Source organism: Sapajus apella, unplaced genomic scaffold (assembly GCF_009761245.1).
Source record: "Sapajus apella isolate SASKATOON/1434 unplaced genomic scaffold, GSC_monkey_1.0 scaffold62, whole genome shotgun sequence".
Classification (NCBI taxonomy): Eukaryota; Metazoa; Chordata; class Mammalia; order Primates; family Cebidae; genus Sapajus; species Sapajus apella.
In genome coordinates, this window is record NW_022437002.1 from 11,205,218 (window position 1) to 11,227,682 (window position 22,465).

The 22,465-nt window shown below is 41.6% G+C and overlaps 1 protein-coding gene across 9 annotated transcripts in view; it reads left to right on the forward strand.

The window, feature by feature from the left end:
• The window catches only part of MACF1 (microtubule actin crosslinking factor 1), a 410,941-nt gene that overhangs the window by 149,772 nt on the left and 238,704 nt on the right, over window positions 1-22,465 (forward strand). For all 9 annotated transcript variants that reach the window (XM_032247548.1, XM_032247549.1, XM_032247560.1 and 6 more), the window contains 2 exons: window positions 4,557-4,618; window positions 21,447-21,536. In XM_032247548.1, coding sequence (XP_032103439.1) covers window positions 4,557-4,618; window positions 21,447-21,536 — 152 coding nt within the window. The remainder of the gene's footprint in view (window positions 1-4,556; window positions 4,619-21,446; window positions 21,537-22,465) is intronic.

A 22,465-nucleotide genomic window follows, 5' to 3' on the forward strand; every position in this document is an offset into this window, starting at 1 on the left:
CGTATGTCTTCAGAGTGAGAATTTTGTAAAATTAGAATCAGACTGTTTTGGGCTATGAAGGTCGTTAATATAATGAAGCAGAGTGGGCCTCATATTGTGTGAAAATGTAATGGAAACAACTTTAGTTAGCTCTAAGTTTTCCATCATGTCTTCTTACCCTAGCACACAAGTGATACTTAATGGGGTGGTGTTGTTTTTTCGTTTTTTCAAAGAGGGTCTCAGTCTGTTGCCCCGGCTGTAGTGCCGTGGCACAGTCACAGCTCACTGCAGTCTCAAATCCCGGCCTCCAGTGATCCTTCTGCTTCGGCCTCCCAAAGTGCTAGGATTACAGGCATGAGCCACCTTGCCTGGCAGGGTTTTGGGATTTTTACATATTGAACTAGATTTTTGTAGGTAACTCAGTTTTGATTTCATTTTGTGTGTTTCCTTAGCCAGTCTTCTAATCATACTTGGCCAATCCAGAAAACTGTCTGGTTTTATGTTTTAGGTCTTAATATATAGAGTTGTGGAAAATACGAAAAAGTAAACCATGGTCTCTTCAAGGAGTTAATGATCTCACTGGTAATATAAGAATAAGCATATTAAAAGTTCAGAACACTATATAATTATGTAAGTGCTGATTGAGTAAGATTAGCCCAGGAAGTAACATAGATATTTGGAGGACACAGAGACTATTGAGAACTGGAGTTGTCAGAAAAGGCAGCCAGAATTTTTCTTAAACACAAATATGATCATGTCATTCTCCAATTTAAAATCTTTCAATGGTTACCCTTACCTATAGGATAAAGTTTGGGTTCCTTAAGGTTGTCATGAAAGGTCATGATTTGGCCCATAGCATCCTATTCAGTTTTAAATATTGCCGCTACCTAGTAAGCATGTCTTTCAACCATTCCTAATTCTGTGCAGTTCTTTGAACATAAGCTTTTTCTTGTCTCCATGAAATTGCATTAGCTGTAACTTCATGTAGCAACTTTGTCCCTTCTCTTCTCCATCTGGCTTATACTCATCTATCTTTTTTTTTTTTTTTTTTTTTGAGACAGAGTCTCACTCTGTTGCCAGGCTGGAGTGTAGTGGCGGGATCTCTACTCACTACAACCTCCACATCCCAGGTTCAAGCAATTCTCTTGCGTCAGCCTCCCGAGTAGCTGGGACTACAGGCATGTGCCCCCACGCCCGGCTAAATTTTTATATTTTTAATGAGATGGGGTTTCAACGTGTTAGCCAGGATGGTCTCCATCTCCTGACCTTGTGATCCACCTGCCTCAGCCTCCCAAAGTGCTGTGATTACAGGTGTGAACCACTGCGCCAGAATGCTTATACTCATCTTTTAAGGTTAGATAGAGTCACTCCTCTTGGAAACTTTATTAGGTTCCCCCATATTTCCTGTCCTTATGTTCATGAGTACTCTGTGCTTAACTGTTACAGCACTTGTCAAACCACTTTGAAGTTATTTCTCTTCTTTGCCATACTGTCATCTCTTTTAATGGTAGGGACTATGACTTTGGTATTTCTATTACCAGAATCAAAAGGACCTAGCAGTGAGGTCCTTAATAAAGATTTATTTAAAGAATAAATGAGGCCAGGCATGGTAGTGCACGCCTGTAATCCCAGCACTTTGGGAGGCTGAGGCGGGTGGATCACCTTAGGTCGGGAGTTCGAGAGCAGCCTGACCAACATGGTGAAACCCCCGTCTCTCTACTAAAAATACAAAAATTTGCTGGGCATGGTGGTGCATGCCTGTAGTCCCAGCTACTTGGGAGACTGAGGTAGGAGAATCATTTAAACACGGGTGGTGGAGGTTGCAGTGAGCAGAGATCACGCCACTGCACCCCAGCCTGGGTGACAGAGCAAGGCTCTGTCTAAAAAAAAAAAAAAATTAGCTGGGCATGGTGGTGGGCACCTGTAATCCCAGCTACTCCAGAGGCTGAGGCAGTAGAATTGCTGGAATCCAGGAGGCAGAGTTGCACTGGAGCCAAGATTGCACCATTGCACTTCAGCCTGGGTGACAAGCGAAACTGTCTCAAAAACAAACAAAAAAAGTATAAATGAGTGAATGAATGAGCTGGATTTTAAAGAATATATAGCATTTGGAGAGATGAAGAGGAAGAGAAGTAGCCTGACATGAAGGGAAAATAAGTAGTATGAGCAAAGTGTCAGTGATTTCAATGAGACTGTGGTTAAAAGCTGGTTCTGATTCAGTTTGCAGATGACACGGGCTTGGAAAGGATGATGAAGATTTTGGATAAGTGAGTCAGCATCTAAAAAGATCAAAATATGTTGTAATGACAGTGGTTAAATCTAATAAGAATCCTGATTTCAAATCCTTTCAGGACTCTATTAAATGAAAGATGGATTAAACTTTTAAGTCTAATAATGCTTCTAACAGTCTCAAATGAGAGTCAGTAGGTAGAAGTTATAAAAGTAGAGTATGACATTTTATAGAACTATTACATTGGTACATTGTCCTATGAGTTAGTGAATTCTCTATTATCCTAAATTTTAAACAGCAAGAATATTGGAGATGTATGGCATATTTGGACAGACCTTTCAATGTGAACTTATGATTCTTTGTTGTTGAAGGGATTTGTGTGTCAGCAGAGAATTAGACTATGTAATATCTAAGGTCCGTTCCTTAGTTCTATGGTTTATAGTAGAAAGAAAATTGTTCCTTGCCAAGCAAGAAAGGATTCAAGGCTGAAAATAAGGATGCGAAGATAAAACCAGAGACCAAGATAAGAAAATGCTTATTGAATGGCTATAAACTCAGGAAAAAAATAAGTATATAAGTATATTCACCTGAGATGTAGAACAAGCATTGGCATTGTTTGGAATGGCACTATGTTGGCTTTTCCTAGGGGATCAATAAGAAGAAAATAAGCATTGGAGAGAGAGAACCTGGCTGAAGCTTGTATGAATTACTAGCGAACCAGATTTATATACCTCTGCAACTTTCTTCTGAAATGTTCTCTGTCTTGGAAAAGATATGGAAGAGTCAAGCAGCAGGCAGTGGTAACCTTTGATTGTCACAGTGAATGTAGTAGTAGGCGGTTAGGCAGGTGAAAGTCCCTGGGGTATTAGTGATGGTAGCTTTGAATTGCATAACCATGTTGTCTAGCATGGACTGGAATAATTTTAGAGTTCTTTTTCTTTTTATGAGACTGTGTCTCATTCTGTCACCCTGGCTGGAGTGCAGTGGTGTGTGTGATCATGGCTCACTGCAACCTCTGTTTCCCAGATTCAAGCAATCCCCCCACCCTCCTGAGTTGCTGGGATTACAGGTGCACACCACCATACCCGGCCAAGTTTTGTATTTTTAGGAGAGGTGGGGTTTCACCATGTTGGTCAGGCTGGTCTCGAACTCAGCTCAAGTGATCTGCCAGCCTTGACCTCCCAAACTACTGGGATTACAGGAGCCACCATGCCTGGCTGTATATGTTCTTAATGAATAGGGTAAAATAAGAATGGAGTGACTGAAGGTTGAGAATGATTAGGAGAGGCCATGTGAGATGGATAATGGTAAGTGCTAGATAGATATAAGAGGTGGATAAAGGTATGCTTGGGGAAGGAGTCAGGCCCAAAATGTGGCAGTGTGATGGCTGGACATTAATTGGAGATGAATGTCAGTGAAGCCAAGTAGGCGCATATGCATTGTCACATACATGTTCATATATATGTAGAGATAAATGAACCAAGTCATCAGGGAAGGTTAGAGTAGATTTGCCATGTGGAAGGGCAGCAGGGCATTGTAAATGACAGGATGATTTGAAAAAGATGTCACACGGTATGATGTGGGCTTCCAAAAATAGAAAAGGAGCAGGGCTGATGGCTCAGTTGTCTAGAAGTGGCACTGGGAATTTGGTAGGAGTAGGAGAAAGTAAGTCCTCTACAGGATAAGGCCTCTGTGGAGCAGTCATTGTCAAGTATTGAAAGTCATGTTTCTGTTAAAGAGGTTAAAAAAAAAAAAAAAAAAACTTGAGAAAGAAAGGGAGTTGCTTCTCTGAGAGTTAGGAGAAGGGAGAGAGAGAAGAGACGTGCAGTGGGGGTAAACTGGGCAGCTTTGAGAGTTTGGTTGTTTTGTTCATGACTGGTAAAGAAATTGGAATGCAGGAAGTACTGGGGTAGGAGAGGGAGGGAGTTTGGCATTACTCAGGCATATCTGCACATGAAGAGTGACATTTTAACTACTGTAATATTTGTGTCCCAAATGCCAAGGCCACCTCTCTGTTGCTGGTATCACGGCTTTGGGTTTTTGAAGCTTGTTGTGAGGGAAGTGGGGAATCACTCTGTTCCCTGCTCTGCTCAAATTATCATGCTAAGTAGATTTTGTCATGATATGATATTTGAGGCACATGATGATTCTGTCTGATTTGTAAAGTGACAATGTGATCAGGACCAAAGAGGAAGTTCAGATAGGCCAAACCTTCCTAAGAAGTCACTGTCCCACAGTTATGTGGGTAAGTTGTCCTAGAGAAACAAAGGTATGGGCAGGGCAGCGGTGTGGGAACCCATTGCCTGGGTAGCACTAAGCCAGTGCCTTCTCTATGTTTCTTTTACAGATGAACGGGACCGGGTTCAGAAGAAAACATTCACCAAGTGGGTCAACAAGCACTTGATGAAGGTAGGACCCCTTCATATATGCTGCCCTAGATCTCACTGCTCTCATCTGGACCTGCCATTCCTTCTTTCAGATGGTTTAGATTGTTTGTTGTGTGCTCAAGTCTATTCTATTCTATTCTTATCTTTTTTAATAGAGAAGATGTTGCCCAGGCTGTTCTCAAACACCTGAGTTCAAGCAATCCTCCTGCCTCAGCCTCCAAAGTGCTGGGATTACAGGCATGAGTCACTATGCCTAGCTTTTTGAAAACTAATATATCATAATGGCATGGAAACTTGTATTGATCTGCTTCTTGGTGAAGACAGTATTACATACCATTACATCAGGAGGCAGAGGCTGAAGATACCATGGATGATTTTTAAAAATTCAAAGAACAGTTTACCCCGAGCTTTATACATTACTTTATAAGCCTATTCTTTTTTTTTTTTTTTCTCATTTATTAATTTATTTTTAAATAGAGACAAAGTCTCACTATGTTGCCCAGTCTGGTATCAAACTCCTGGGCTAAAGCGATCTTCCCAGCTCAGCCTCCCAAAGTGTTAGGATTATAGGCGTGAACCACTGTGCCCAGCATATTTTTATTTTTTAATCTGAATACTATGGAAGGATAGGAGAGGGGGATTTTGTCTCTAAAGTGCATGAAAATTTTTTTTTTTTTTTAGATGGAGTCTCGCTCTGTCACGCAGGCTGGAGTGCAGTGGCATGATCTCAGCTCACTGCAACCTCCACCTCCTGGGTTCAAGTGATTCTTCTGCCTCAGCCTCCCGAGTAGCTGGGATTACAGGCGTGTGCCACCAGTAATGGCTAATTTTTATATTTTTAGTAGAAACGGAATTTCACCATCTTGGCCAGGCTGGTCTTGAACTCCTGACCTTGTGATTCACCTGCCTCGGCCTCTGAAAGTGCTGGGATTACAGGCATGAGCCACTGCGCCTGGCCAAAGTGCATGACTTTTAAATGTTCAAACTGATGAATTTTACATGAATTTTACCACGAGGTAGTCTAAGATACAATAAGGGCTGGGTGAAGTTTTGTTATTATTTTTATTTTAAATAAAAGAGGCATGTTAAGACTCACCTAAAGATAAACAGTGTGACTACTATGGCAGTCAGGATCTGAAAACAAAGTTTTTGAAATATAATAATAATCAGTGCTTCTCTGCAAAAGGTCGCCAATGATCCTTTAATTGGCCTATCCAGTAACCTATTTCATATTCCTCTTACTTTATTTCTCTGTAGCATTTGACACTTGTCTACCTCTTAAAACCCTCTCTTACATTGACTTCTAGACCATTGCTTTTTCCTCAATGACCTCTTTCCTCTGTGAATGCATTTTTTTCTGCCTATTTCACTGGCGTTTCTTCCCCTGTCTGACTCTTCCATGTTGGTGTTCCCCAGGGTCCTAACCTTGGCCATTTTTTGGTTTTGTGTTCTGTATTCTTCTTGGGTAGTCTCATCCATTGTAGCCACCAGGATTGTTTGGTTGCATGGGATACAAAGAAGCACAAGTAGAAGTGGATATGGGATGACCTCATAGAATCTGATGTCTGGATACAGCTGGGCTTTATGAAAACTAAACAGTTATCAGAAAACAACTGTCTCTCTCTTCTTTTTTTTTTTGAGATAGTGTCTAATCCTGTTGCCCAGGCTAGAGTACAGTTGAAAGATCACAGCCCTCTGCAGCCCTGATCTCCTAGGCTCAAGTGATTCTCCCACCTCATCCTCCTGAGCGGCTGGAACTACAGGCATGCACAATCTCTTTTTTTTTTTTTTTTTTGAGATGGAGTTTCACTCTTGTTGCCCAGGCTGGAATACAGTGGTCCCATCTCAGCTCACTGCAACCTCTGCCTCCCGGGTTCGAGCAATTCTCGTGCCTCAGCCTCCCAAGTAGCTGGGATTACAGGCATGTGCCACCATGCCCGGCTGGTTTTTGTATTATTAGTAGAGATGGGGTTTTTCTGTGTTGGTCAGGGTGGTCTCAAACTCCTGACCTCAAGTGACCTGTCCACTTTGGCCTCCTAAAGTGCTGGGATTACAAGCTTGAACCACTGTACCCGGCTGCAGGCATGCACTATCATACCCTGCTAATTTTTTAATTTTTTTGTAGAGATGGGTTCTCACTGTGCTGCCCAGGTCTTTCTCGTTTATGGGGCCTTGTACTCCTTCATTTTGCTTCTATGTGCCTACTATATTCACTTCTCTGCTTTTCTTTTATTGCTATGAGTGAGCCATGGTGGCTGTCTGTCAAACAGCGATGCTCTGAGGCCATAGGATTCTGAATGCACAAACACAGCAAGTCTGGTTGGCCGAGGTCTTCTTTTCCTCCATGGGCCAATTGTCCATCTATAGTAAACCATGGGTAAGGAGGTGGTTACACAAATCAAATATGACTTCTTAGGGCCATTTGTTTAGTGGGTACTGCAAGTGAGTGTGATTTTCACACTACTAGGTCTGGATAAGAAGGCAGTAATAGAGCCTTTTCTTGCATTCTTACCAGAGCCAAAGGCGAGTGTCCTGGTGTATTTTACATGTTCATCTGTATGTTACCCAGGCATAGCTTTTATTGAACATACCCTAAATTGTAAATATTTTCACTCACATAGCTAGTTGCCCAAGTTAGGAACCTAGAATCATATTTGATTCAGTACTATCCATAATCTCTCCCTTGTTACCAAGTCCAGCCAATCACTTGCAGCTCAGAAAGACTGCATGCATGTCTGTTCTCTTCTCCCTCTCTATGTCGCTGCTTTTGTTCAGGGCCTCAGTGTCTGTTGCCTTGACCACTATAATAGTTTCCTAACAAAGTTTTCTATAATAACAATGGTAGTAATAGTATCTTGACTTCTTGTCAATCAGACATATTCTCTCTCTCTCTCTCTCTCCCTCTCTCTCTCTCTCTCTCTCTCTCTCTCTCTCTCTATTCGTGTGGGTGGGGGTGTGTGGGGTGTGTGACAGGGTTTGCTCTGTTGCCAGGCTAGAGTACAGTGGTACAATCATAGCTCACTACAGCCTCCAACTCCTGGGCTCAAATTATCCTCCTACCTCAGCCTCCCAAGTAGCTAGGTTTATAGGCATGTGCCACCATGCCTGGCTAATTTTTGTGTGTGTTTTCATAGAGATGGGGTCTTGCTGTGTTGCCAAGGCTTGCCTTGTACTCCTGACCTCAAGCAATCCTCCCGCCTTGGTCTCCCAGTGTCTTGGAATTACAGGCATGAGCCACCATACCTAGTCTAAATGGGACTGTTTCGTTTTGTTTTGTTTTTGAGATGAGGTCTTGCTCTGTCTTTCAGGCTGGAGTGCAATGAGCCACTGTGACTAGCCCTAAATCGGACATTCTATACTAGGTCCTTTACATGGATTCTTTCATTTAATCCTTCAGTGATCTTATGCTGTGGGTTCTGTTAATATCCCCATTTTATGTACTCCTTAGAGAGGGTAAGTAATTTGTCCAAGACCATGCTGCTGGAAAACGGCAGAGCTGAAATTTTAGAATTTAGGCAACCTAAAGTCTAGAAACTGTTCTGAACCTATGCAGAACTGGCTCTGGTTGCTGCCTACGTTTTCAGGCTCATAGCACCAAGTTTCCCTCATACCTATACCTTGAGCTCTTGCTGAACTATGTACCATGCTATTATATGACTCTGTATCTTTGTTCATTCTGCTTCCAGTGCTTAGAATACCTTCCCCAAGTTTGTTCTGCCTGGATAACACCAACTTAACCCCTCTTCAATAAATATTTTCCTGACTCTGATGTGGAACCGACTACCCTTTCTTAGTGCCTGTGACTGTACTCCTTATGTGCTTTTGTTACAGCATCCAAAGTGTTTATATACATGCTATATCTTTCAGCTATATTATCACTTGAAGGCAAATATTGTGTCTTATTGTTTAGAGTGTCAGGACAAAGAAGGGAGAGAAATAAGGAGGAAAGAAATTGCGATTTCCTTTATTTTTTTGAGACAGAGTCTTGCTCTGTTGCCCACCTGTCCAGCTTCATTTCCAAGCAATCTGTTTTTTATAGCTTGCGCTATAGCCATGAGACAACTCACTGCTCCCTAAATACTGTGTACTTTCACACCTCCTTGCTTATTTAATTTCTCTCCCTAGAATGCACGTCCCAGCCTCCCCTGCCTGGCCATCACCCACTTTACCTTCTAGGCCTAGCTCCAGTATCACCTTCCTGAGATTCTGACCTCTGTTCCTCAGACTAAATCAACTGCAACTCCATCCCTGTTTCATACTGCCTTGAAGAGATGCCTGTGTGTTCACTCATGTGTGTTCTCTGTTAGAGTACTCATTAAGGACTGGGGTTGTATTATGCTACTTTCTCTGTTAAGTGCTACACAGAGCACATAAGAAGTATCCAATTTGTGGATATTTGGATACTTGTTAGCTTGAGGTAACTAATATTTCTATAAACACTAAACTAGTATTTTATAGCTTATAAAGCACATTCTTATCTGACTTAATCCTTATAATAACCCTGAAGTAGGTAAAAGTGTTTTATCCTCTCAATTTTAGCAGAGAGGGAAAATGAGAGTTAAGAGGAGTGAAGTGACTTTGCCAGAATGAACAGCTAGTGAGGGATGGAGCTAAGGATCAATCAGTCATGAGTCTTCCGATCATAATTACATGTTCTTTCTGCTAACCATGCTCCCAGCTGATTCTTTCATATCTTATCTCTAACAGTTGGAGGAAATGAATCGCTCCTGCCTTGACCATGTCCCCTGAACTTTGTAGTGAATTCCAGTGCTCTGGCTCCTTGCTGCATGTTTGTAGCTCTGCCTGTTGGACCTCTGCCTCAGTGCTGTGTGATGACAGGAGGCTCAGGGAGGGAGAAGCTAAAGGAACAATCAGAGCATTGTTAGAAATTGGAGGCCAGCCAAAGCTTTACTTGAAACCTTAGCTATTTTTCATCTCTTCTCAGTCCCCTAGCCTTACAGTTTCAATAGCATTTGCTTATCTTGGGATATTTCAGAGAGAGATTGATTACTAATCAGAGTTATTGCTCTAAATTGGAATTCTTTTAATTTGGGGTTGAGAATTAGGGATTGAGATTTGTTTTTTTGCAACTCAAGCACCCTTTGCTTTGCTCCCCGAGTACACCCCAGATTAATACTACCTTTGGCAGGTAGAACAATGTAAGGACAAAACCAGCTAGGTGGCCAGGCACAGTGGTTCATGCCTATAATCCCAGCACTTTGGGAGATGGAAGGGGGCTGGATCACTTGAGGTCAGACGTTTGAGACCAGCCAGGCCAACATGGTGAAACCCTGTCTCTACTAAAAATACAAAAATTAGCATGGCGGCTGGTACCTGTAATCCCAGCTACTTGGGAGGGTGAGGCAGGAGAACCACTTGAACCCGGGAGGTAGAGGTTGCAGTGAGCTGAGATTGTGCTACTGCACTGTAGCCTGGGCAACAGAGTGAGACTCTGTCTCAAAAAAAAAAAAAAAAAACCCAACCAGGTCTCCCAACTTCTAGATTTAGTTGACCTTGGGATCTCTTGGATCCCCTGATACTCTTTTTGGAAACAGCTTACTTTGGGATAAGCAAATTAATTCCTTCTTTTTGAAAACACTTTTGATCCAATCTTAAAAGAGATTTGTTAAGGATGTAAGCATCTGAAATATATAAACAACTAATTTAGAATGCAGACCTACAAATGTAAGAGTTCTGCTAATGTACCAGAACCATCAAAAAGAGAAATCTAGGTTTCTAAATGAGGTCTTATTTAAATTATCTATGCCATATCTCTGGCTGCTGGTAGCTGATAAAGTTTATTCCCCTAAAGAGAACGTGAAAGTATGAGCTCCTTAGGAGGGAGAAAAATACTTTTTCTGGTCAGTTCTTACTGACTTCAGAGGTTAGTAGTCAGAAAGGAAAAGCCCAGTATTTAGTCTAGCAGATAGGGCAGTTCTTTCTATTTTTGTGTATGTAATCTAGAAGTTCCTGGCCTTCCTGGAATTTAGATAAAATTTCCATATATACCAGCAAAAGTTTTCAAATTTTTACTAATGCTTACAATCAATCTTTCTTTTCTTTTCTCTTTTCTTTTCTTTCTGCCTGCCTGCCTTACTTTCTCCCTTTCCCCCCTCTCCTCTCCTCCCCTCCCCTCCCCCTCCCCCTCTTGTTTTCTATGTTGCCCAGGCTGGTCTCCAACTCTTGTTGTCAAGAGATCTTCCTGCTTTGGCCTCTCAAGGTACTAGGATTATAGGCGTGAGCCAACACACTTGGCCCACTTACAGTTTCTCTATTTCTGTTTCAGCCACTCTAGTTGAATACAGGGTAGCACTGATTCCAGGTGTTCTCTCCTGTGCAGCGTCTGTGTTGGCCACATGGGTCAATTCACTGGCTCCTTTTTGCTTATTCATGTCTGTGGGAAATATCAGAATGAGACTGGCAGTGGGGTTTAATTTAAGAAATTGACAAAGTAGGCCGGGCATAGTGGCTCACACCTGTAATCCAAGCACTTTGGAGGCCAAGGCGGGCGGATCACCTGAGGTCAGGAGTTCAGGACCAGCCTGACCAACATGATGAAACCGCGTCTTTAAAAAAAAAAAATTAAAAACAACAAAAAAAAGAGAATGACAAAGTCGTGCTGGTTAGATGCTAAGGAAAGGAAAGTTGCCTTTGAGGCCTACATGTGACTATGTGGTAGTGGTTTGTGGCTGTTTTTGCCTGGACCTGATTTTTTTAGGGCTTAATTTCATTCTAAATGCTTCTCAGGCCTCCATTTGGGTCTCCATTTGGGCTTGGGCTTTACTCTGCATTTTCTATTCCCTATGCTTAAGTGCCTGCCTATTAAAAGTAAAGGTACCTTTTATAAAATTTTATTTTGTCTTATTTTATTTATTTATTTATTTATTTGAGACAGAATTTTGCTTTTCTTGCCCAGGCTGGAGTGCAGTGGTACCATCTCGGTTCACCAAAACCTCTGCCTCCCCCTTTCAAGCAATTCTCTTGCCTCGGCCTCCCAAGTATCTGGGATTACAGGCATGTGCCACCACCACACCCAGCTAATTTTGTATTTTTAGTAGAGCTGGTCTCAAATTCCCGATAGGATAGAATTCTTATATGCAAAGAGCCTCACACTTTGCTCCCCTCCCACCCCCGCTCTCAAACAGGGATTCCCATTGCTACTTTTATTCCCTGCATGTAAGTGTAGTTCTTTCCAGACAGAGTAAAGACGTCTAGGACAACTATAGTCTGTTTTTTCAGTGATGGGCTTTTCCTTGAAGACAAATTTGGCCAATGAATCAATATGGTTTCTGCTTTTGCAGTTTGGAAATCTGCCATTCAGAAATCTATCTGAAGTTACTAGGCTCACTTTCCCTTTTCCTGTATCTTTTAATAAGTGTAGGAGAGAGTAAATAACATACTTTTCTCTTAAAAATTTTCTCCTCTGACCTATATATTGCTCTTCAGCGTGGTTTGAGTCAAGGAAATCAGGCTGCTTACATTTCCTTTTAATTGTTTAGAGGAAAGGTTTTCTAGATCAGGTTTTTGGCCGGTATCAAACAATACTATGAGGCCAAAAGCAGCGGCTCACACCTGTAATGTCAGGACTTTGGGAGGCCAAGGTGGGCGGATCACTTAAGGTCAGTAGTTTAAGACCAGCATTACCAACATGGTGAAACCCGTCTCTACTAAAAATACAAAAATTAGCTGGGTGTGGTGGCGCATGCCTGTAATCCCAGCTACTTGGGAGGCTGAAGCAGGAGAATTGCTTGAACCCAGTAGGCGGAGGTTGTAGTGAGTTGAGATTGCACCATTGCATGCCAGCCTGTGCAACAGAGTGAGACTCCACCTCAAAAAAAAAAAAAAAGAAAAAAAAGGAGCCAGCAGAGCCCTCCTTGACTTGTTAATGCATGGGCATTGGGGAGGATTGGACTTGGTTTCTCAAAATCTAATTATTCACTAATTTTAAAAAATTGATTTGTAGCTGGATGCCATAGCTCATGCTTGTAATCCCAGCACTTCAGGAAGCTGAGGCTGGCGGATTGCTTGAACCCAGGAGTTCGAGACTAGCCTGGGCAACATGGCAAAACCCTGTTTCTACAAAAAAATTAAAAAACTAGCCAGGCATGGTGGTACGCACCTGTAGTCCCAGTTACTCGGAAGACTGAGGTGAGAGGATCACCTGAGCCTGGGAAGTCAAGGCTATACTGAGCTGTGATCATGCCACTGCACTCTAGCCTGGGCAATGAAAGTGAGACCCTATCTCGCAAACAACAACAACAACAGAAAACTTTACGGCCAGGCACAGTGGTCCACACCTACCTGTAATCCCAACACTTTGGGACGCTGACTGGAGATGATCTCTTGAGGCCAAGAGTTTGAGACCAGCCTAGGTAACATAGTGAGACACCATCTTGCCCCCACAACCCTTGTCTCTACAGAAAAAAAAAAAAAAATTAAATTAGGGTGGTCTGCACCTGTAGCCCCAGCTACTCAGGAGGCTCAAGCAGAAGGATTGCTTGAACTGGCTCACTGCAGAGGTTGAGGCTGAAGTGAGCCATGGTTGCGAACTTGTTTCAAATTAAAAAAAGCTGGCAGGGCATGGTGGCTGATGCCTGTAATCGCAGCACTTTGGGAGGCAAAGGCTGGTGGATCACTTGAGGAGCAGTTCAAGACCAGCGTGGCCAAGATGGCAAAACCTTGTCTCTACTAAAAATATAAAAATTAGCTGGATGGAGTGGCCCACACCTGTAATTCCAGTTTCTTGGGGGGCTGAGGTCTGAGAATCTCTTGATCCTGGGAGGTAGAAGATCTTGGTGGTGAGCCAAGATCACACCACCGCACTCCAGACCTGGATTTGATCAGCCTAGCCATTTACTAGGTGTGTGATTTGGGGGATATTAATTTGGGTGATGAAGTGATCTTGCCTCCAAAAAAAAAAAAATAGCTTAATTATCATATAATACGTCACCCATTTAAAGTATACAATTCAGTCACTCTTAGTATGTTCAGAATTATGCATTCATCACTATGATTAAGTTTTTTTTTTTGTTTTTTTTTTTTTTTTTGAGACAGAGTCTTGCTCTGTCACCCAGGTTGGTTCACTTCAACCACCGCCTCCTGGACTCAAGTGATTCTCCTGTCTCAGCCTCCTGAGTAGCCAAGATTTCAGGTCCCCATTACCATGCTTGGCTAATTTTTGTATTTTCAGTAGAGACAGGTTTCGCCATGTTGCCCAGACAGGTCTCGAACTCATGACCTCAAGTGGTCTGCCCACCTTGGTTTCCCAAAGTGCTGGGATTATAGGCGTGCCCAGCTGTAACTGACTTCTTTTATTTAGCATAATGTTTTCGAGGTTCATTTACATTGTAGCAAAATCAGTCTTTTATTTCTTTTTATTGGCAAATAATATCCCATTGTATAGATATATCATGATTTGTTTATCCATTTATCAATTGATGGACATTTGAGTTGCTTTCACTTTTTGGCTGTTATGGACAATGCTACAATGAACATTCATTTACAAGTTTTTGTCTGGACATATGTTTTTAGTTCTCTTTAGTTACATACCTAGAAGCAGAACTGCTGGGTCATATGGTAACTTGTGTTTAACTTGTTGGTAACTATCACATTATTTTCAAAGGGACTACATCATTTTACCTCCCCACCAACAGTGTATGAGGGTTCTAGTTTCTCTGCATTTTTGCTAATGCTTATTATCTGTCTTTTAAATAGATGTCCTAGAGGGCGTGAATCACTGCGGTTTTGATTTATATTTTCCTTATGGCTAATGATGTTGAGTATCTTTTAATGTGTTTATTATCCATTTATTTATCTTCTTTGGAGACATTTGCTAATTTTGACAACGATTTTCTGAGGGAGTGCAAACAGGCAAGGCCCTGAATAATTGCAGTTTTTTCCTCATCTTATTTGTTGACAAAAAGTATAATTATTTGTTAGAAAGAAGCATCCATATTGATAATTCTTGAACAGTCTTGCTTCAGCTGACTCCTTCTAAAATGTTTTCTTTTTTTGAGACAGGATCTTGCTCTGTTACCCAGGCTGGAGTGCAGAGGTGTGATAATAGCTCGCCACAGCCTCAGTCTCCTGGGCTCGAGCAGTCCTCCCCGCTTCAGCCTCCTGAGTAGCTGGGACTGTAGGCATGTACCACCACACCTGGCTAGTTTATAAAATTTTTTGTAGAGATGGAATCTTACTGTGTTGCTGCAACTGGTCTCAAACTCTTGGGCTCAAGTAATCTTCCTGTCTCGGCCTCCCAAAGTGCTGGAATAACATGCTTGAGCTACTGCTCCTGGTCTTCTAAAATTTTGATGATTAGTCTACTGGTCTTTATCCTAAGAGATTTGTGGAAAACGTCACAGGCAAACTAGTATGAACAGAAGAGATGAAGATTTTAGGATGAGATAGATCCGGATTTGATCAGCCTGGCAATTTAGTAGGTGTGTGATTTGGGACATATTAATTGAGCCCTCCAAATCCTATCTCTGTGTCTGAAAAATTCCTGGCACAGAAGCACCCAGTAAATGATAGCTAGTTCTTTACCCTTCTTTTGGTAAAGCTGTGTCTAGTATGCTTTAGAAACACTGTTTTCTGTTGTTGACAATTTTCCGGAGAAGGGAAAAAAAAATCTCTTTGTATTTTCCTCCCCCATTACCTCTCTCTGTATCTATTCAATAGTGTTATTTATTTATTTGAATTCTTTTTTGAGACAGAGTCTCACTCTGTTGCCCAGGCTGGAGTGCAGTGGCACAGTCTCGGCTCATTGCAACTTCCCCCTCCTGGGTTCAAGCAATTCTGCTGTCTCAGCCTCCCAAGGAGATGGAATTACAGGTGCTTGGCACCACACCCGGCTAATTTTTGTATGTATGTATGTATGTATGTATGCATTTATTTATTTATTTAGAGACAGAGTCTTGCACTATGCCTGGGCTGGAGTGCAGTGTCGTGATCTCAGCTCACTGTAACCTCCACCTCCCAGGTTCAAGCAGTTCTCTTGCCTCAGCCTCCTGGGATTATAGGTGCCTGCCACCACACCCAGCTAATTTTTTGTATTTTTAGTAGAGACAGGGTTTCACTATGTTGACCCAGCTGGTCTGGAACTCCTGAGCTCGTGATCCATCCATCTTGGCCTCCCAAAGTGCTGAGATTACAGGAGTGAGCCATTGTACCTGGCCAATTTTTTGTTGAGATGGAGCCTTGCTCTGCTGAGATGAGCACCATCTCAGCTCACTGCAGCCTCCACCCCTCCCGGGTTCAAGCGAATTCTCCTGCCTCACGCTCCCAAGTAGCTGTGATTATAGGGGCGTGGCATCATGCCCAGATAATTTGTTTGTTTTGTTTTGTTTTTCCTTTTTTTTTTTTTTTTTTCCTTCATTTTTTTGTTTGTTTTTTGCGACACCATGACTGGCCAATTTTTGTATTTTTAGTAGAGACAAGGTTTTGCCATGTTGGCCAGGCTGGTCTTGAACTCCTGACCTCAGGTGATCCATCTGCCTCAGCTTCCCAAAGTGCTGGGATTATAGGTGTAAACGACCGTACCCAGCCAATAGTTTTATTTTTATAGTCATTTGATTACTTTAGTCAGACAAAGATTGAGAGACATAATAAGCTAGTTCTCATCTAAATTTCTTATAATATGTACAAGTTTTGCTGTCACAGGTGTAACACATAATCAGAATTTTGAGAAAAAGACATTAGGGCCTTGGTGTGAAATTAACTTTACATTTCAAGTTGCCTCCTTTGTCTTTTCAATACTCTGTGGTGTTTAATATCCTTTTGATAACATGACCTCAGTTGGTCCTCAAGACCAACTGCTATTGACTGATTGATTGACGAGTCTTGCTCTGTTGCCCAGGCTGGAGTGAGTGCAGTGGTGCGATCTTGGCTCACTGCAACCCCTGCCTGTGCGATTCTCCTGCCTCAGCCTCCCGAGTAGCTGGGACTACAGGCATTTGCCAGCATGCACAATTTTTTTTTGTATTTTTAGTAGAGACGGGGCTATGCCGTGTTGGCCAGGCTGATCTCAAACTCTCAACCTCAGGTGATCTGCCGGCCTCGGCCTCCCAAAGTGCTGGTATTAAACAGGCGTGAGACACTGTGCCCGGCAACCACAGTTTATCTAAATATTAATTCAGGCTGGGAATGGTAGCTCATGCCTACAATCCCAACACTTTGGGAGGCTGAAGTGGGAGGATTACTTGAACCCAGGAGTTTGAGACAAGCCTGAGCAACATGGCAAGACTTAAGTATGCATGGGTTAAACAGGAAAAAAAAAAACATAACAAGACTGTCTCAAGCAATCAATCAATCAATCAATATTTATTTATTTATTGAATGTCATCTTCTGATTTTTATTCCTTATGTTCAGAGCTTATCTATCAAAATAAATCCCTCATTTAACTTAGTTGTCCCTTCATTTCTTAATCCTTAATGTTAAGTATTTAATATTTTCTGACTTTCAAAAAAAAACCTGCCATTAATTTATAATCTAATTTCCACTGCACCACTCTCTTGAAAAATAGTCTCATAAAAGCACTCTTCCTTATTTGTAGGAAAATTAAAACACTTTCTTAATCCTTATCCTCCTTGACTTCTGCTTTAGAAGTTGATACTGGCAGCCGGGCACTGTGGCTCAAGCCTGTAATCCCAGCACTTTGGGAGGCCAAGGCGGGTGGATCACGAGGTCAAGAGATCAAGACCATCCTGGTCAACATGGTGAAACCCTGTCTCTACTAAAACTACAAAAAATTAGCTGGGCATGGTGGCGCGTGCCTGTAGTCCCAGCTACTCAGGAGGCTGAGGCAGGAGAATTGCTTGAACCCAGGAGGCGGAGGTTGCAGTGAGCCGAGATCGCGCCATTGCACTCCAGCCTGGGTAACAAGAGCGAAACTCCGTCTCAAAAAAAAAAAAAAAAAAAAAGAAGTTGATACTGGCAATCATTCCTGTCTTGGTTATTTTCTTGTATTTTTGCTTACCTCTTTCACTGTTACTGTTTTGTTTTGTCTTTTTCTTCTGGCCTTTGCTGATTGCTTTTCCATCTCCTGCGTTCTAATTTTGGCTATTCTCTAAGGCTCAGTCCTTAGCACTCTGTCTGCTCTTCTGTTTTTCTCCTAATCCAGAAAGCTCGTTTCCCATGTCTTTAGCTAGCACCTCTTTGCATGTGGCTTCTAAACAAGTTCTCAGCTGACCCAAATAGAATTCTGGTATTTCCAGTTGCTTCAAGAACATTTGCATTTGTGACTCCTTTGCTGCCATTTTAAATTCAACATATTTTAAAATTGAAGTTATCAAATCCGCTGCTCTTTCAACCCTCATAACCTGCCTATTTCTGTTAATGGTGCACTACTGTTGTTCCATGCTGCAAGCATGAAACCTTGGATCTATTTGAAGGGAGGATTGTTTTTTTTATTTTTTGAGATGAAGTTTCCCCCTTGTTTGCCAGGCTGGAGTACAGTGACGCAATCTTGGCTCACTGCAACCTCTGCCTCCTGGGTTTAAGTGATTCTTCTGCTTCAGCCTTCCGAGTAGCTGGGATTACAGGTGCCCACCACCGCACCCAACTAATTTTTTGTATTTTTAGTAGAGACGGGGTTTCACCATGTTGGCCAGGCGCCTGACCCCATGATCTACCTGCCTCGGCCTCCCAAAGTGCTGAGATCACAGGTGTGAGCCACCACATCTGGTCATAGCTATTATTAAAAATTAAATTATGTAAACATACAATTAAATAAATTATATTTAAAATAAATGTAATGAATACTCAAAGCTCTTCATTTTATACTTATTTTGCTGTGTGTTAGCATTGTTTATGCTCTTGAGGTTAATTATGTCTATTGTGTCTCTGTGATGGACATACTATAGATAATGGTGTGCTGCTGCATATTTCTTCCCAACATTGCATTTAGTGATAATAGTAGCTTGAAATTGGTTGTATTGGGAATATTTACACCCTGGAAATCAGCAAATTCTGCAAGTCTGAGTTAGATGCCTTGTTTTGTTCATTATTTAGACTTAAGAAAATGATGGAGAAAATGTTAATATTGCAGATTAAACTTAAAAGTGTGTCATATCTAGAGCCAGTACCTTATGAAAAATTGAAGAAATATTCTTTTTCTTCTTCTTCTTCTTTTTTTTTTTAAAGACAGGTTTCACCATGTTAGTCAGGCTGATCTTGAACTCCCGACCTCAGTTGATCTGCCCACCTTGGCCTCCAAAGTGCTTGGATTATAGGTGTGAGCCACCACGCCCGGACTTTTTTTTTTGAGACGGAGTTTCGCTCTTGTTACCCAGGCTGGAGTGGAGTGCAGTGGCGCAATCTCAGCTCGGTGCAACCTCCACCTCCCGGGTTTAAGCAGTTCTCTGCCTCAGCCTCCCTAGTAGCTGGGATTACAGGCGCATGCCACCATGCTCGGCTAATGTTTTGTATTTTTAGTAAAGACAGGGTTTCACCATCTTGGCCAGGCTGGTCTTGAACTCCTGATGTGATGATCCACCTGCCTTGGACTCCCAAAGTGCTGGGATCACAGGTGTGATCCACCACACCTGGCAAGAAATGTTCTTTTAATTTTTGAAAGCTGTTTTTCAGTTCACGATGAACCATCTTCTCCAGCTGAATAATGTACCTGTACCTACTTATTTCTTTACACACATACATACAAACACATATACCTTGCATATGCCCATCTCTATGCCTAGTCTTATGTGGTTTTTCCATCTTCTTTCTGCCAAAACATTTGATAGTCCTCCAAGTCTCATTTCTTTGAGGAAGTCTTTGCAGATGTTTCCATTCTTTATTTTGTCCGGTTTCCATTCTTATTCTGCTTTGTTTCTTAATTTTTTTTGAGACAGGGTTGAAAAAAAAAAAAAAACCTCTCATTACGAAAGGATCTTGCCTTGTCACTCAGGCTAGAGTGCAGTGGTGCGGTGATAACTCACTGCAACCTTGAGCCTTGAACTCCTGGGTGCAAGCAGTCCTCCTGCCTCACCCTCCCAAAACACTGGTTTTACAGCTGTGAGCCATGGTACTTGGCCTCCCCTTCTACTTTCAGAGCTACTTTGAATATTATAATTGGAAAGGACTTTAGTTTTCTACTCAAATGTAAAAATCCCCAAATCCTAGCCTCTACTTGAAAAATTATAGTAACTAAAATTCTACTACTTCTGAAAGTAGCCGTTTCTAATGCTCTCTGGAAAATTATATATTAAATATCAATTTTCCTTATAATTTCCACAAGTCTTCTCAATTTGCATTGTGAGCATCACCTTTTTTTTTTTTTTTTAATTTTTATTTTAGGCAGGGCCTCATTCTATCACCGATGCTGGAGTATAGTGGTGTGAGCATTGATTTCCTGGGCCCAAGTGATCCTCCCACCTCAGCCTCCCGAGTAGCTGGGACCACAGGCATATACTACCATGCCTCACCCTTTTTTTTCTTTGTAGATATGGGGTGTTCCCAGGTTGCCCAGGCTGGTCTCAAACTACGAGGCTTGTCTCAAACTCCTAGGCTTAAAGGGATCCTACTTTAGGAGGGCCTTGCCCTCCTAAAATACTGGGATTATAGGTGCAAGCCACCGCACCCGGCAATGAATATTACTTGACGAAGTTGTCACCAGACTGGGACTGAATCAGAAATCCGACCACCACTTAACTTATAGCTATGTGACTATAACATCGCAGAGCCTCAGCTTCCTTGGTTTCTTTCATGGAATGGGGGTAATAAATAAACTTTGCAAGGTAGTTGTTTGGATTAAATAAATAAAATGAAATGATGGCTGATTATAAAACATAGTAGTTAATGGCAAAGACTAAAATCAGACCAAACTGAGGCGGGTTTTTCTACTTGGTGACCTTGGCAAGTTACTTAACCTCTTTGTGCCTTATTTCCTCATGTGTAAAATAGAAAAAATAATAATAATACTTACCTTAGAGATGTGAGAGATAGATGAAATAATGTATTAAACATTTAGTACAATGATTGATATTAACCACACTTCCTCCCAAACTGAGATCTGTGTTTCCATAGTTTCAATTTTAAAATTCAAATATTAATTTAATTCACATTTCCCACAAAGAAAATTATTCTCAAATTCACTATTAGAAATATTTGGTAAGAGAAGGATTAAATTGGAAGTACACCCCAGGAGACACTGGGGACCTAGCATTTAGTTTCCTTTGCAGCACTCTGGAAGGCTTTTCTGACTCTGGCTGGACTCATCCACCCATTGGTAGCCATCCTACTACACTTTGGCCCATACTAACTTGATAATTAAGACTCCCCATCTTCTTGTCCAAACTTTCTAGGACATTGTTCCATGTTGGTTAGAGTGTGTAATAGATCTGGCATCAATTTAAAAAACATACACTTTGCCAGGTGGCTCATGCCTGTAATCCCAGCACTTTGGGAGGCTGAGGTGGGCGGATCACGAGGTTAGGAGTTCAAGCCTAGCCTGACCAATATGGTGAAATCCTGTCTCTACTAAAAATACAAAAAATTAGCTGGGCATGGTGGCACATGCCTGTGATCCCAGCTACCTGGAGGCTGAGGCAGGAGAATTGCTTGAACCTGGGAGGCAGAGGTTGTAGTGAGCCAAGATTGTGCCATTGCACTCCAGCCTGGGCAACAGAGTGAGACTTCATCTCAAAACAACAACAACAAAAAAAAACACCCCACGTTTCTGGTAAAGTATTATCATTTCCTATGTATTTTACACCAACCTGAAACTTCCTGAATTTTATTTAATTATTGCGTCCACTTTTAAATGCTTTGTTTACCTAGAACCAGAGATTTTTATGTGGATAGTATAATAATTCAGTATCAAATAAAAATCTGTCTGTTTCACTCTCATTCACAGGTCCGCAAGCACATCAATGATCTTTATGAAGATCTGCGGGATGGCCATAACCTGATCTCTCTGTTGGAGGTCCTCTCAGGCATCAAACTGGTGAGCTTCTGCTAATGAATGGCCTCCCAATTGTGGCCCTATACATGACTTATTGGTCCATCTTGTTAAGTTCGAGGGCAGCAGCCATCACTGCTTGATCTGTTAGGTGGGAGGAAGAAGTAGAAGGAATTGTTGGTGGACTTTATTTCTAACTCAGACTTACAATTTACAAATTATATAATTTAAATTGATGTATGTTCTCATTTCTTGATGAAATGAGGAATTAGTTATATTCATTTATATCTGCATGTTTTTGCAGTACTTTTTCTTTATTTCTAGATACTAATAATCCAGTAAGTTGATTCATGTTTAAAGGTTTTTTTGAATTAGGTGTATTTTTCTTCCTAGAGTTCTACTGCTAGTCTGTATAGACTCCTCTCATTTTCCCATCTATTAAGAATTTTAAAAATTTTCTGTATTCAGCTAAAGATCTGAAGTTTGCATTTAGAAGCCCAGGTGTTTGGAGTTATTTTTTCTAAATCATCTCACTTTCTCCCTTCTGTGATTCATTGAGTCTCACAGATTTGGAAAGGTGCCGAAGTTGTCTAACTGTAGCTCTGGATGTAGAACACCTGGGATCCTTGAATAATTAATATGCCTGCTTCTCCCAAAATATTTTAATATTGATTATGGGAAACACCTACATATCTGAGGGCAAATCTTGTCTGAGCTTTTTGGCTTGCCAAATGATAGTTCTTCTACTTGCTTTGTTTGAGGGATGGAAATTACCCACTTGTGGGCCTGTTGTTTTCTATATTTGAGCCTAATGGGAGCAGGTGATTCCATATGGTTCCTATTCTCCCTCTCATGCCATAGACAACATCATTTTACTTAGAAAAGTCCAGGGTGGAATATTGGAAATATCTGTGGAGAAATAGAGAACTGAAGAGACGTATAGCTCAAGTAGTCTGTGAAGATCAGCCCACTCA